At 64.3% G+C, this 14,694-nt stretch overlaps 1 protein-coding gene across 3 annotated transcripts; it reads right to left on the reverse strand.

Annotated features, from left to right (window-relative positions):
- Positions 1 to 8: 8 nt before the first annotated feature.
- Positions 9 to 14,262, reverse strand: LOC117653818 (putative inorganic phosphate cotransporter). Of its 3 annotated transcripts, none has more exons than XM_034399751.1 (7): positions 14,043 to 14,262; positions 2,801 to 2,946; positions 2,168 to 2,710; positions 1,805 to 2,087; positions 1,387 to 1,646; positions 1,159 to 1,312; positions 9 to 1,083 (listed from the first exon to the last, which is right to left on the reverse strand). In XM_034399751.1, exons 1-7 carry the CDS (start codon positions 14,131 to 14,133, stop codon positions 1,058 to 1,060), a joined length of 1,503 nt encoding a protein of 500 aa, XP_034255642.1. In that variant the 5' UTR covers positions 14,134 to 14,262; the 3' UTR covers positions 9 to 1,057. The 3 variants fall into 3 exon arrangements, with proteins under 3 accessions (XP_034255642.1, XP_034255644.1, XP_034255643.1); XM_034399753.1 differs by lacking the exon at positions 14,043 to 14,262 and adding an exon at positions 4,768 to 4,919; XM_034399752.1 differs by lacking the exon at positions 14,043 to 14,262 and adding an exon at positions 3,709 to 3,763.
- Between the last annotated feature and the right edge of the window lie 432 nt (positions 14,263 to 14,694).

Genomic DNA, 14,694 nt, shown 5'->3' on the forward strand with positions numbered 1-14,694 from the left:
GCACGTCATATATGAAAAACAATTTTATTCTACAGGTACAAATACTTGATTTACATAATTTCCTATATGCCTGTGATGCATTCCATATGAAAGCTTCGACAAGGGTGGCACATTTCGTGACTGCGACACGGTCGCACAGAAACAATTATGCACATCCAATCCGAAGCTCAAGAACAGCTACACACTGGCAACTGCCGGAAATGGACTAGACTTTGAGGAATCGACAGAAAACGGAATCGGTCCGTTTCCATCCTGCACTAAAACGTGGATACCCTAGTGGTGCAGAGACCCATTCCCAGCCAGATCACTTCAACCCAAACCGTAAGCTCGCCTCACTGAAGTCGACTCGAACTTCATTGAAAATCGATACCTGGCTGGGAGGCAGGCGCTTTAATGGGCTCATCGAACACGCACACACACGCACGGCCACAGTCAAACAGGCACACAAACTAAACACGCACACTACACTTTACGACAATCACAGAAAGATAGATCCGAGATCCAGTCTCAGTCTCAATGAGGCCCCTCGTAATGTTCCGCCATGAGTGAAGGAAGCAGCGGAGCGACTGGCCTGCAGGCAACGAGGCGGCGAAAGCCACTTTAAGTCATCTCTGACTCTCTGAGAAGATTTCGAGAAAGAAGCGTTCTACGATGACGGCTCCGCTCCGCCTCGAGCCGCCGGGACCACTTCGGCGCGCGTGCAGGTTGGGTTGCCTACACTGGCGGCGCTCCCCGCTCCCCGCTCTTGACAGCCACACATTCAGCCGGACACGTGACATTCACACGACTGGACAGTTGGTCACGGCTTGGCAGGGCCGGGCGCAGCTTAACGCAGCTTAACGCAGCTTAACGCAGCTTAACGCAGCTCCGGGGGCAGCTCCACGCACCGCCTGAGGCCGCTGGACTCGCAGCCCGAAACGGCTGGACACTGCCCGACGCAGCTCAACTCAGCTCGACGCAGCCAAGTCCGCGAAGGGCTTGCCGCGGGGGGCTCGCGGTGGACGCGTGGGGAACAGTTGAGGCGGCATGTCCCGGTGAGGACGGCACGGCGCGCCCTTCAAATCGTCGACGAGATGGTGTCCGCTGCAATGTCAGAGATGGTTGTCAGAAATCGCCCCGGCGGGAGCAGTTGGAAAAGGGAGGGTTGGTGGTGCTTACCCGAAGAGACGCAGGAGGCCCCCTTCTTGGACTTGGGGGTCGGCGTGTTCCAGGACTGCACCTCGGCGCTGCCGGCCAGCACGAAGAACAGGTTGCCGGAGAAGTAGCAGCTGGCCGCGAACAAGAACACCGTGCTCCAGCCCCGCACGATTTCCTGCCACAAAAACGCAACACGTAAGCGACGCCTCAGCTTTGTCGAATTCGGCGCCCTGCCGCGTCGTCACACACCTCTTGACTGTGGGTCTCCGCGTCGCCGACGATCTGGCTGACGAAGATGGGCGCGATGATGCCCATGGTGTTGGCGATGGAGTTGGTGACGCCCATCATGGCGCCGCCGAAGTTGGGCGACAGGTCGACGTGGTTCACGATGTAGCCGGCCAGCGTGCCGGACTCCAGCGCCACGGCTACGGTGAGCAGCGCCACGGCCTGGTCGTGCGTCACGTCGAGGAACGCCAGCAGCGTGAGCGCCGTGCCCGCGCCCCAGTGCGCTGAACAAGAAGACGAGCACCGCGAGGTGTGAGTCAGCGATTCAGCCTGCCATGCGAAGGGTAGGCAACACTGCGCGGCACGGGTGCGCGACACCCGGCGAGCGGCCTACCTCCGCGGCGCTCTGGCCAGCATGCAGCGTAGCGCGTAGCGTACTCACCCATGGAGTTGAAGACCTTCCTGGAGGCGGTGAGGCTGAGGATGCGGCGCTCGTTGACGACCTGCGCCAGGTAGCCGACGAGGAACGAGGCGAACAGCAGGCACAGGTAGGGCAGCGCCGAGTTGAGGCCGTTCTGCTTGATGTCGAAGTGCAGCACGTTCTTCATGTAGTTGGGCATCTGCGTGAGCAGGATCCAGTGGCCGAAGTTCTGGCAGAGGTGGGTCACGATGAGCGACCAGAAGGGCAGCGACGTCATGATGGCGATCCACGGCACGCTGTGTCTCTGTGGAGCACCGCGTCGACGTTAGAACCGTCGGGAACACAAGCTCCTACACTCGAGGAAATGTGTTATGGTTAACGCACCTTCTCTCCGCTGGACGACGCCCCGAGCGAGGCCTCGATGTAGTTGCGCTCGCGCTCGCTGATGGCGCTGCAGGTGGCGGGGGAGTCGGCGGCGAGCCACAGCCACAGCGCGCCCCAGACCAGCCCCAGGGCGCCGGGCACGTGGAAGCCCGACGGCCAGCCCCAGGACGACGCGGCCAGCAGCCCCACGCCCGCCATGGTGGTGACGGTGCCCAGCGAGGTGCCGCTGAAGACGAGCGCCGAGGCGCGGCCGCGCTCCAGCGGCGGGATCCAGCGGCCGATCATGGTGTGCGTCGAGGGGTAGATCATGCCCTGGAAGAGGCCCTCGCCGACGCGCAGCGCGCACATGAGCTTCCAGCCGCCCCAGGCCGCGGCCAGCGGGGTGAGGATGGTGAGCAGGGAGCAGCCCACCACGCCGGCCATGAGGAACTGCTTGGGGCCGAAGCGCTGCGCCAGCATGCCGGCCGGCACCTGCGTCACCACGTACCCCCAGAAGAAGGACGACAGCACCAGCCCGCGCTGCGTCTGGTCCCAGCCGTACACCTGCGGGCCGGCGGCCGAGAGTCAGCAAAGAGAAAGGGCGCGAAAACGGAGATCGGAGAGGTGCGCGCGGGTGCGGCGCCTTCGCCTTACCGGGAAGCCGGTGGCGGCGGTGGTGTTCCTGCTCGTCATGGCCACGATGCAGACCGACAGGTTGATGCGGCAGGAGTACGCCAGCGCCAGGCCCAGCGACAGCAGCGCCACCTGCAGGTGGCGGCGCCCGAGCTTGCTGGACACATCTGCGACAAAACACAACAAAAAAATGAAATTAAAGATTCGTGAAAAGAAGAAGATTAACTAAGCTGAAGCAAATTTTAATCGGCCCGCGAAACGGTCCATTGTCTGCGTCTTTAATATTCAATCAAATCGCGCGACAAGTATTAACGACTCGTGTGTGCATCGACTTGGAAGTTATCAGCGCGGCGAGTGCCCATAAATCAGAGCCTGCGACGCCACTGTTAAGTCATCGGGTCGAATGAGTAATTCTCGGCCGACAGCGCTAATGCTAATACGCCGTGCTGCTGGAATGGCGAGCGCGAATGGCGGTCAGCGCGACCCGACCGGACCGCCCGGCCATAACACACCGACGACACCGACACGGCAGTCGGCCAGTCGGCCAATCCGCATGCATTATTGCGTCTCGCTCGCGCCTGCGACCCCCGATGCATTGGCTGCGGCCCGTCTGGGCGGTCTGGCCGGTGCATGGGAACACACTGCAGCGGCCACGCTTGGCTGCACACGGCGTCGTCCGCGAGGAGGGAATCTTTGTCCGATTCCCCTTGTTCGTTCAGGAAGGCCGAGAGCGAGAAATCCCGCGTGGCGGCGTGGCGCGGCGTGGCGCTGGCAGCGCGGCGGTGCAGACGTTGTCGATAAGCTTGTGTACTCTGAAAGGAACATGTCGTGCTCCGCGCTCCGCCCGCGCGTGAGGCGCTGAGGTTTTTTCACGTCGGCGAGGCGACCCTCGCGTCGGGGAGTCGAGGATGTCGGCAACGAACACTTACTTCCACAGCAGCGCGAGTCCACGGCGCCGGCCGTCCACGCCACTGCGCGCATCAGGGCGCGATGGGGTGCGGGGGCCCAGCGGCCGGCGCGGCGGAGCGCCCTGCGCGCCCCGCACCACGTCCCCTCCCGGCGCCGGCCATGCGCGGCGTGCACGTGGACGGCGCTCGGCCGGCCCGGCCGGCTCGGGGCCACCAAGGGCAGGCGTTCAAGCGCGGCGTCGAGACCGTCGAGACCGTCGAGACCGTCGAGACGGCCGGGACCGGAACCAGCTTGCGGCATGGCGATTGGCGATCCGGCGGTCGCCGCTTCACGTCGGTCCGAAGCCGCCCCGCGCCGCCCCCCCCCCCTTTCCCGCGCGGCCCCCTCTCTCCGCGATCGGTCCCCGCGTGCCGCGTCAAGTCTTCAGAATCCCTCGCGGCGCGGCCGGCGGCATGATGGCACGATGCGGCACGGAAGTTCGCCGGCTATCGCAGCACGCGTCGCGCTGCCCAAAGCCACAATGCACTGCGATATTAATATTCACTGGATATGCCCGGAACACAGCGCGGCGCGGTGCGGCGCGGGGCTGGCGGCACTCCACGTGTCTCGGCCACGTCGCGACTGCACGCTCAGCCCCGGCCGCCGCCGCCCCCCTCCACCCCCCTCCACCGCACCGGTACCGAGGTACCCGCCGGGCCCGGCGGGCGGCGGACCGGGACTGTATCGGCATGGCGGCATGGCACTACGCTACGCAGGCCGAGGCGGCCGGAGCCTCGCCGGAGTCCCCGGCGGCGACGCGCCTCGGCGGGGCAGTAGTGCCGCGGGGCCATCTCTGCGTGGAACTGGAACACTGGCACGCGCCGCGGGACGCGTGTCGGCGGCCTCGGCGTCGCAGCCTTGCTCGCTCGTTCAGGAAATCCAATTGAGACCGCAAAATCTGAGCGATGTCCACGACAAGGCGCCGGACGACAGCCTTATGCATAACGGTGACGGTGTGCACCAGGACCAACCGCACAAGTCGTTTCGTCGATTGAACTGGACGGCAGACCGCCGCACACCACATCGCGAAATTCCCTCACAATTTCTGCTCTCCAGAGGAAGGCTACACTCGATCGGCTGCATTCCCGCGGAGGCCGCGTTCTTGGCGCCACGCTCCAGGCACTCCAGGTTCCTCGTCGTACGCACACGATAGGTGCATCGCTCGCGAGTGTCGGCGCTGAACTGGCACCACACTGCAAGGACGGGGGGGCGGCCATGGCGCTGCCAAGGCACGGCACGGCGCGCCCAGAGGCCGACGCGCACCTGATCAAACAGCCCATTTGGGCCGCCATAAGGGGTCCGTTCCTCGTGGAGATGTCAAACATCGAGTTTTCGCGAAATTGACTCGTTTTCATCGCGGAAGTGTTCACGGTCCAAGCCACCCCATGCAGCGACAAACAGTAAACACGGATTTCCTCCACTCTTTTAGGGAACCTCCATTAAATGGTAAACAACCTCGGCAACGCATCACCTTGGCCCAGAAGAAGCGCCACGGGGTCCGACCCACTCACCCAGACGTTATTCACCCAAAACCCAACAGGCCCAAAGTCAATACACCCACGGCCAATTCACCCTCTAAAATTCACCCGAGGTCCGTTAACCCTTTCTCGATCTCACCCACGTCAAAATAATTCGCCCAAGCCCACTGTGGGCGCAAGGATTATTGCTTAAAGAGAGGGGTATTGTCAAAAGCCACAGAGCGGTTGGTGATCGGCCAGGGAAAACTATTCCGGCAGCTGGGAGGGCCAGGGAAAACTATTCCGGCAGCTGGGAGGGCCAGGGAAAACTATTCCGGCAGCTGGGAGGGCCAGGGAAAACTATTCCGGCAGCTGGGAGGGCCAGGGAAAACTATTCCGGCAGCTGGGAGGGCCAGGGAAAACTATTCCGGCAGCTGGGAGGGCCAGGGAAAACTATTCCGGCAGCTGGGAGGGCCAGGGAAAACTATTCCGGCAGCTGGGAGGGCCAGGGAAAACTATTCCGGCAGCTGGGAGGGTCAGGGAAAACTATTCCGGCAGCTGGGAGGGTCAGGGAAAACTATTCCGGCAGCTGGGAGGGCCAGGGAAAACTATTCCGGCAGCTGGGAGGGTCAGGGAAAACTATTCCGGCAGCTGGGAGGGCCAGGGAAAACTATTCCGGCAGCTGGGAGGGCCAGGGAAAACTATTCCGGCAGCTGGGAGGGCCAGGGAAAACTATTCCGGCAGCTGGGAGGGTCAGGGAAAACTATTCCGGCAGCTGGGAGGGTCAGGGAAAACTATTCCGGCAGCTGGGAGGGCCAGGGAAAACTATTCCGGCAGCTGGGAGGGTCAGGGAAAACTATTCCGGCAGCTGGGAGGGCCAGGGAAAACTATTCCGGCAGCTGGGAGGGCCAGGGAAAACTATTACGGCAGCTGGGAGGGCCAGGGAAAACTATTCCGGCAGCTGGGGGGCCAGGGAAAACTATTCCGGCAGCTGGGAGGGTCAGGGAAAACTATTCCGGCAGCTGGGAGGGTCAGGGAAAACTATTCCGGCAGCTGGGAGGGCCAGGGAAAACTATTCCGGCAGCTGGGAGGGTCAGGGAAAACTATTCCGGCAGCTGGGAGGGCCAGGGAAAACTATTACGGCAGCTGGGAGGGCCAGGGAAAACTATTCCGGCAGCTGGGAGGGCCAGGGAAAACTATTACGGCAGCTGGGAGGGCCAGGGAAAACTATTCCGGCAGCTGGAGGGCCAGGGAAAACTATTCCAGCAGCTGGGAGGGTCAGGGAAAACTATTCCGGCAGCTGGGAGGGTCAGGGAAAACTATTCCGGCAGCTGGGAGGGCCAGGGAAAACTATTACGGCAGCTGGGAGGGTCAGGGAAAACTATTCCGGCAGCTGGGAGGGCCAGGGAAAACTATTCCGGCAGCTGGGAGGGCCAGGGAAAACTATTCCGGCAGCTGGGAGGGCCTATAAGCTATATAGCTAAAAAAAGTTAAAAAAAAAAATATTCTGGGTGGACAGCTTTCTGGGTCAATCGCACGTGGGTCAATTACACCTGGGTGAAATACTTGGGGGTGAATAGCGTATGGGTCAATCGCACCTGGGTGAGTCGTCCTAGAACCAGCGCCACGAGTGGCTCGAAGTCAAAACACGCGAAAAGCGGTTGGGAAACCGAACCGCGACCACCGCCATCTGATCGGCGGTGTGGCCGTCGCGGTGGGATGGGAATGGGCATGGGGTGGGTCCGTCGGGGAGATCAAGACGAGGGGCCGTCCGTCGACCGCGCCAAACGCCCATCCCGCTTTCCCCACCGCGCCGCTCTGCCCCTCCCAGCAGACTGATCCCAGAGTCGTCTTCGTCGCTCTGTCTCCCTCGCACTCCTAGGGCGTCCGCTGTTGGTGCGAGGGAGACCGAGCGACGAAGACGACTCTCGGAATCAGTCTTCTGCCGGGCTGCTGCTGCTGCTGGACCGACCCGTTCCGACCGCCGTGGACCCGGGTCGCGGGCCGCCCCGTCCGCGTCGTCCGCCACACTGGGCCACTCGCCTCGCGGGGCGGGCGGGGCGGGCGGGATGTGTTGATATACTCGTTTAGCGACATCATTGTCGGCCCGGTGCAGGGCGTGGCGCAGCACGGCAGCACGTCAGCGCGCCGAGGGTGGAAGACTACCACGCAGCCTGCAGAGCGACGGCCTGCTGTCGCCCCAGCCGGACCGCTGGACCCCGGGCTGCTGAGCTTTCACCGGCGGGGAGGAGCCATTTCGTTTTGCATGTGCAGGGCAATGCAGGGCAGGTGGCGATGGAGCAGGTGCCAGTGGCCGCCGACGTTTGACAGGTAATGCGGCGGACTCGGACTCCGAGCCCTGACGAATCGGTAATCCGAGCTGCCAGTGGAATCATTGCAATTGGCTGCAATTGTCAGCCGTCGTACCAAGAACGTCTGGCCCATGTCATTACTTTTTTTAAACATTTTTTTTTCTCTTTTTCTTGTTTTGTTTTTCCTGTTGGGCCCACGCGCCAAGTGCGGTAGTCGGCCTGGCTTATCACTTTCCACTGCATAGTACTTTCCCACCGCGCTGCCGCACTGCCGCACTGCGCTCGCTGCGTCGCTTATCGACCCGACGCGTCACTCTCCATTGTGATTGACACAGAAATGCGAAATGGAAAAACGAAAAGCAAAAGGCGGCGGTGGAAAAGAATAGGACGCGAGCTCTGGCGTCACTGCATGACAGCATGTGGGAAGGCGCGACGTCACCGCGTCGCTGGTCTCGCTAGTCTCGCTCCAGGGCGCTTTCCAGGAAGACGCGGCCGACGTAAACGGCTCGACGGCTCCATTGTCGCCACTGGACCGCGACATCGCCACCGCCGCCCAGGACCGCTCGGCGCCGCTAGGGCCGCGCGGCGCACAGTGTGCCGCACACGTGATGCAGCGATGTGCGCGCCGAGCCGAGCGACCGATCCGCCGCGGTTCGCTGCCGATGCCGATGCCAATGCGGAGCGATGCGACCGACCCATTGGTCGCGCGGTCCGGAATCAGCCGGTGCCGGGTTCGCCGGGTTCGCTGGGTTCGCCGGGTTCGCCTCGCGGATGCGGATCGGGCCGATCGGGGCGGCGGCGGGTCAGACGCAGCCGTGACACGCAGTGACGCCGTAATGCACGCCGCGGCTCAACGGCGCAACGCGCAGTAGGGGGACGCCGCTTGAATGGGGACGCAACGCACATGCCCTGCCCTGCCCCGTCCTGCCCCGCCCTGCCCCGCCTCGCTGGCGGCCACCGCCACGCCGCGCGCCTTGCCGCCACGGGTCCAGGGCAGTCGGAGTGGCCAGCAGGGCAGCTGGCGGACTACGGACGGAAAATCCCCCTGCGACACGACGACCACGACGACGCCCCATCGCCCGGGCTGGATTGAGCAAGCTTCGCGATGGCGTTGTTGTCCACCACGCGCGCGGGGCGGGGCGCGGCACGCATGGTGCGACGGGGCGTGGCGGGGCGAGGCGGGGTGGTGGTGCCAGGAAACAAAGAAAGGCGACCTGGTTGCGGCGGCTTGCGGCTGGGGGCGCACGCCTTATCAACCTCGCGAGAGGAGAGGCGTCGCGAGCCCCTCGCGCTGTTGGGGCGCGGGTCCGAGGCCGCGCCGCCGCCGCGCTTTTCCCCGCCATTTCAATCTGCGATTTCCCCTCCCCCTTTTTTCTGTGCGACACAGCCGCGTACTCCAATCGCGTACCGAGACGGTAAATTTACCGACAGTCAAACGACCCGCGTCAGCCTGCCCCCGCCGATGACGACGCCGTCCGGCAAGGCTACCATCATCGACGCACTCACTGACACACACGCACACACGCACACACGCACAGTGTGGCGCAGAAAAGATAACGGCACGGGGACCCCGGCTGGGCAGCGGCCTCGATGATTGCATTTCATTATTAAAAGTAAGGTGGTGATGCGCAGCGATCGCGGAACGGTTGGAAAAAGAAGCGCGGGCGAGCGCGGCGTCCGGTGACGTCCGGTGACGTCTGACGTCGCTCCGCTCCGCACGCGCCACGCGCGGAGAGAGGGAATGTGTGTGTGTGTGTGTGTGTGAGCGCGTCGCGCGAATTAACCGCGTCACTCATTTGATTTAACACGGCGCGGCGCGAGCTGGAAACGGCTTTTTCTAGCGAGACTGCAGACTGCGCGGCTGAGGTTTGCTGTCCAGAGTCTGGACGGTCTGCGGACGGACGCAGACGACGCAGACGCACTTGGCAGTGAGAGTGGCACAGTGGTGATCGCCGCGGCTCGCACACTGCCAGACGTTCTCTGGACTGTTTATGTTGATTGCAGAAGGGGAAAAACAAGCGGCGAAATGAATGCATGAACGCGCACGCTTTCGGGCGGTGTACCGGTGTACCGGCGCACCGCTGGACCGCTGCACGGCGGCTGCATGCCTGCGGTCGTGCAGTTGGTGCGACGCGTGCCGGTTTGTCATTGCTGATTGCCGATTGCCGTTGATTGCCCGACTGCATTCCAACACCGAACGCGGACCGACGGCCAAATCCGCGGTAGAGTCCTCCGCGGCCGCGGATTAGGCCGTCGGAAGACACACTGCGGTACAGGTCCTCCGCCAGGACTCGCCCTCCGACGCGCGTCCAAGTCCCCGAGGCCGAGGGTCGCGAGGTCGCGAGGGGGTGGACTTGGTTGGCGTTTGACGCTGCGTGCGCGGCAGTCAGCATTTCTCCCAGATGCTCTCGCAGCGGCCAACAAGCGTCGTTTCGTCACACCTACGCCAGACCCCGCCGTACCCGCCCCGCACACCGTGTGAATGGTGTTTGAAATACCTGCTGATAAGAACGGCAAGTCAAGTGCGTTACAAACAAAGCGTCGGCAATGTGGGCTAGGAGTGCTATGCCTTCGGCCAAGCAGCTCCGGTGAACACTGTCTTCCTCGCACACCGCTTCGGGACCTTCGGGACGCCCCATGAGTGCGAGAGAGACAGAGCGGTGGAGCGCCTGCAGGCAGATAAGGCGCGCATGCGCATCCTCGACGATGACGACTCGAACGCGCCGAGGAAGGTCGCGGTCCTCGCGGTCCTGCTCGCGTATCGGCCGCACCTGCCTATCAGTTTGTTGACGGCGACCTGGCGAGCTAATCGGCCGCATTACCCTGCTCGTCGGCGGCCTCATCGTAGGCGGCCTCATCGTCGGCGGCCTCGTCGGCGGCGTCCGTCACCTGGTTACCTGCGTGCGTCCTGCGGGGAGTGGCGGGCGCGTTGAAGGGCGCCCAGGTGGCCCTGGCCTCGGCCCTGGCCGGGTCATAGGGGTGCGCGCTGCCCTTCGCGATCCTCGCAGAGGCCGAGACGTGGCCGGCGGGGGGCAGCGGCCCGCGTCCGGGGTCGAAGCACTGCCCCCGGCCGTGGAGGAGCCACTGTCCGTCGAGAGCGTGGTGGTCGCGGGGGCCGTACTGGCGGGGGCCGTACTGGCCGGGCCCGGGCCGCTGCCCCCACAGCAGCCGCTGCTTCTCGCCGGACGCCCCGGCCGCGCCGGACTCGCAGCTCGCGGTGGCCCACATGCCCGTGGTGAAGTGCGTCGAGACAATGCCGCTGCCGCTCCCCGGTGCCGCTCCCCGGTGCCACCGCCGCGCGCCGCGCCGCAGCAGGCGAAGCAGGCGTAACAACAGCCACCGTGAGTCACGGGCGTGGCGCGGCGCGGCGCGGCGTGGTGTTTGGAACTTTCCGATAGCGCACCGACTTTCGATGATGAGGTCCGTCCCGTCCGCCGACCGCCAGCCCGCCGCGTCGCCGTCGCTGTCGCCAGAAGAAGGCGACGGTGGCTCGCGGCCCCACCACTCCCTACGCCCTGCCCTGCCCTGCCCTCCTCGGCGGCGCGGCCACTGATATCGAACACACGACTGATTATTCGGAAGGAAGCGGGAAGTGAGAGTGAGGGGGGAGGGGAGGGGAGGGGAGGGGGTGAGGCACCGCGCCAGGAGTCAGACGTATTAGGGCGGTCAAGTCGGTGCGCGGCACGGCGGGGCACGGCGCGGCACGGCCGGTCATTCCCCCAGGGAAGGCCGCAGGCACGCAGCAGGGCCGCCGCCTCGGCCGTCGCCTTGCCGCGTCCGTTAAGCTCCTCGCCAAACTTGAATTTAATGGGAATAATATAAGGGAAGGCCCCGGCCGTTCCACGTTCCATATTCAAAACGGCCCAGAAACATGGCAATCGGGCTCGTTGACGCGTGGACGCGTTGACGATGCAGGCGCTGACGTCGACGCTGCCCTCGCGGTTGGGGACGGGGGCCATCGGGGGCCATGCCCCGCGCACGGCCAGGCCGGGCCTCCGCAATGGCGCCCTTGGGCAGGGCAGGTGCTAAAGTGCCGGTAAAGACGATTCGACGCGCCGCTGCCGCCGCGCTACACGCGCAGGGGTGCGTTCGAGTTCGAGTTGGAGTACTCGTTCGGCTCCGTGACCACCGCATCGGCCCGGGCACCGACCGCGGAGTTTTCGAACGCACCCGCCCGGCGTGGGGCCCGAGCACCAGCCAGGCCTGGACCGTGTCGAACGCGAAGTGCAGTGCAGTAGTGACGGGCTGCGGCGTTCGAAGTTCGAAACCTAACCAGAGCAGAAAGTTGTTGCGGACGTGCTGCTCAAGGACGAGGGTGGCGGTGGCGGCGGCGCGCGCGGCCTCAGCCTGCCTCAGCTCTCGGCGCCCTCGGCCTCGGCCGCCTGATCGCCCGAAAATCGATCCGCCATCCGCCGTGCCGCGATCGCCGCGACGTCCATGTCGACATCACCAGGCCGCGCCAAGCTTCCGGCGATCCATTTCCGCGCGAGGACAGGACAGGGCGACAGTCGTGGGCAACAGGCCGGGCGGACAGGCCAGGGGGAATGCCCGGTTTACAGAGTCGTTTCACTGTGCAGTGTGCACGCCGATGCCGATGCACGATGCATCAGGATGAAATGGCGCTCCACAAGGTGATGCGGATTACGCGGGACCGAAAGCGCGCTCCGCGGCTCCGCGTCGCCGTGCTCTGCCCGGCCACGCCGGCCTGCTTGTCAACTCACCCGCAGACTGATTCCGAGAGTCGTCCTCGTCGCTCCGTCTCTCTCGCGCCAATAAGGAACGCCCCATGAGTAGGAGAGAGACAGAGCGACGAAAACGACTCTCGGAATGAGTCTGCTTGCCTCGGCAGCGCCATCATCACGCCGTTATGTTTATTTTGTTTCCGCGGACGGAATAATTACACGTGATTCGGTCCGCGCGTCCGCGTGTCACGTGACGGGATGCGCGGCGTAAACGGCAGCAGATGGCAGTGGCGGCCATGTCGTCGGCGAGGCCATGCCCGGCCATGCCGTGCCCAGGCAGAGGGCGAGGCTGCCCGATAGTCCTGATTGAGTCCAGTATCTGGCGCTGGCGCCTGGCGCCGACCTCAGCCAGGATTACATTATGTGCCACCGCGCTGCCTGCCTGCCCGCATCAACGTCCTTCTTGGAGAGCGTCCAGAGAGGCGGCCTGTGGCGGCACGCGACCGACGGATACCCCCGCCCCGCGCCGAGTCAGTGGCCACCCCAAGGGCTCCGCCAGGCCGCCCCGCCAGGCCGGCCCGTCCCGCGCGTCCACGCCGAGACCAATGAATGCGAAATGGCAACCGGCAAACGGCCGGCGGGGAGCTAATGCCTTCCGAGTTCCGACTCCCGCTTCTAGTCCAATGCGTGTTGGCGAAGAAGAACCCGTGCAGTGCTGTCGTCGCTCTGTCTCTCTCGCACCTCTACGGAACGCCTCGTGATTTCGAGAGAGGAGGGAAGACGAAAGCTCCGTTTGGCTGTGTGGTCCGGCGGATGACCGCGGACGCGGACGACCGGGCCGGGCCGGGGCGGGGCCAGCGTTCACCGCGGCCGCGGGGTCGCCGGGCAGGGCGGCCAGAGCGCGGGCCGGCCGACGGCCAAAGTGCAGCCCCAGCACCACGCCGACGGCCGCGGCCGCGGGGGTCACTCTGGAGCGCCAACGGCATGGCGGCGGCGCGGCGCGGCGAGGGTGTCCGAGACTTAATTGGCCATCGCGGGGGAGGGGGAGGGGCGTCCTCCGCGTATCAGTCAGTCATCGGGGCGGAGCGGGGACTCTTAACAGCGACGGAGAGCGTCTCCCCTCACCCGTCTCCCTCTTTCTTCCCCGCGCCTCTTTCTTGCTTCTTTTCTCTCCCCGGTTTATTCTTAGCGCGAGCATGTGCCGATATTTCCATTGATTCCCTTTGTTTATTTCCTGCCGCGCGATTCCGCGTCCTGTCGACACGCCGCGAGTGGGATTTGAACGGTAATGGCGGGGAGGGTTAAGTTAGGTTAAGTTCACCTCCAGCCGCCAGCCTTTACTTCCTCGGACCACGAGTGTTTACCAGTGCCCGAGTCATTATAGACACGCAGCGATTAAATAATAAAAACGGGTCTTCCCAACGGACATAAGCGAAGATCCCGTCTTTCGAAAGAGTTTGTTGTTGAGGCGCGCGTAAAGTGATGCAAGCGGGCATGGTCTGAAACGCCCGGCGAGGTAGGCAACCGGCGCGCACTTCGAGACGCCGCGGCGCTGCGGGACAGCATCCCGCTCCGTCGCGCTCGAGCGACATCGCGAAGGCAGCCCTCGTTGTAAACACTCACTCCCTGCAGGCCGACGCCAACAACACAACACAACATCCCTCTTGCGACTCCCTCGGGAATCACCACGAAACAATGGCCGGAATGAAAGACCCTTTCAGTGCACTCTGTGCCCGACGTGCCCGACTAACCGGCATGGAGAGCGTCTCCGGCCGCGAAGCCGCCGTGCGTTCGGTGTTCGGTGCATTCAGCATTCCCTCCCTGCGCTGCGCGCTGCGCGCCGCGGCCGGCAAATGCATCATACCTAGCTCCTCCTTCTCCAAGCGCGCGAGCGGCGGCTTGGCCGAGGGCGCGGTGGCGGGTGGCGGCAATGCCGACGGCGTGGCGGCGGTCATGGTCCTGGAGGTGGTGGTGGCGGTCCTGGTCGTCTTCTCTGGAGGAAGTATCCGCACTGAATGGAGCTCCCCGTGAGCCGCTGCAGCTTCACACCTCGCATCCACTACTCTGCGGCGGGACGGGACGGGACACGGGACACCCACCCAAGCTACCCAGGCCTGCGCCGGCCTGCGCTCGTGCTCCCCACCGCCCCCTCCGCGCGCGCCGGGCCCCACCGTGCCCCTGCCCCTCCTCTCCGCGGCCCGCTGGACGGCTCGGCGCGGCTCGCGGCTTCGGGCAATGCAGTCGCTGTCGTGTGTTGTGTTGTGGTTCTCCACTCCACCGCCACCAGCTACCACTGGCTGCTCGCTGCACCCGCCCTCCCTCTGCCCCCTCGTGCGGCTACTCGGCTTGCTCGGGGGTACTCCGCGGCCGCCATGCCCCTGGTCTGGCGCAGTCTGGCGCCCCGGGCCGGAGGAGGAGACACTCGCCCAGCAGGAAGTCCCACACCCGAATCGCCTTTCTGACCTGTTTATAGTAAAATTATTCGATCGTAGCTTTTAATCTGCTGTAGTGGTTTT

This window comes from Thrips palmi, unplaced genomic scaffold, assembly GCF_012932325.1.
Source record: "Thrips palmi isolate BJ-2018 unplaced genomic scaffold, TpBJ-2018v1 HiC_scaffold_8, whole genome shotgun sequence".
NCBI lineage: Eukaryota > Metazoa > Arthropoda > Insecta > Thysanoptera > Thripidae > Thrips > Thrips palmi.

Bases quoted from the DNA above. Each gene is read 5' to 3' on its own strand.
- LOC117653818 (XM_034399751.1), bottom strand. From the start codon at position 14,133: ATGACCGCCGCCACGCCGTCGGCATTGCCGCCACCCGCCACCGCGCCC. The intron at 2,088-2,167 runs GTGCGTTAACCA...GGTGCTCCACAG, and splicing joins CGTCGTCCAGCGGAGAGAAG to AGACACAGCGTGCCGTGGAT. The intron at 1,313-1,386 runs GTGTGTGACGAC...TTTTTGTGGCAG, and splicing joins CGGAGACCCACAGTCAAGAG to GAAATCGTGCGGGGCTGGAG.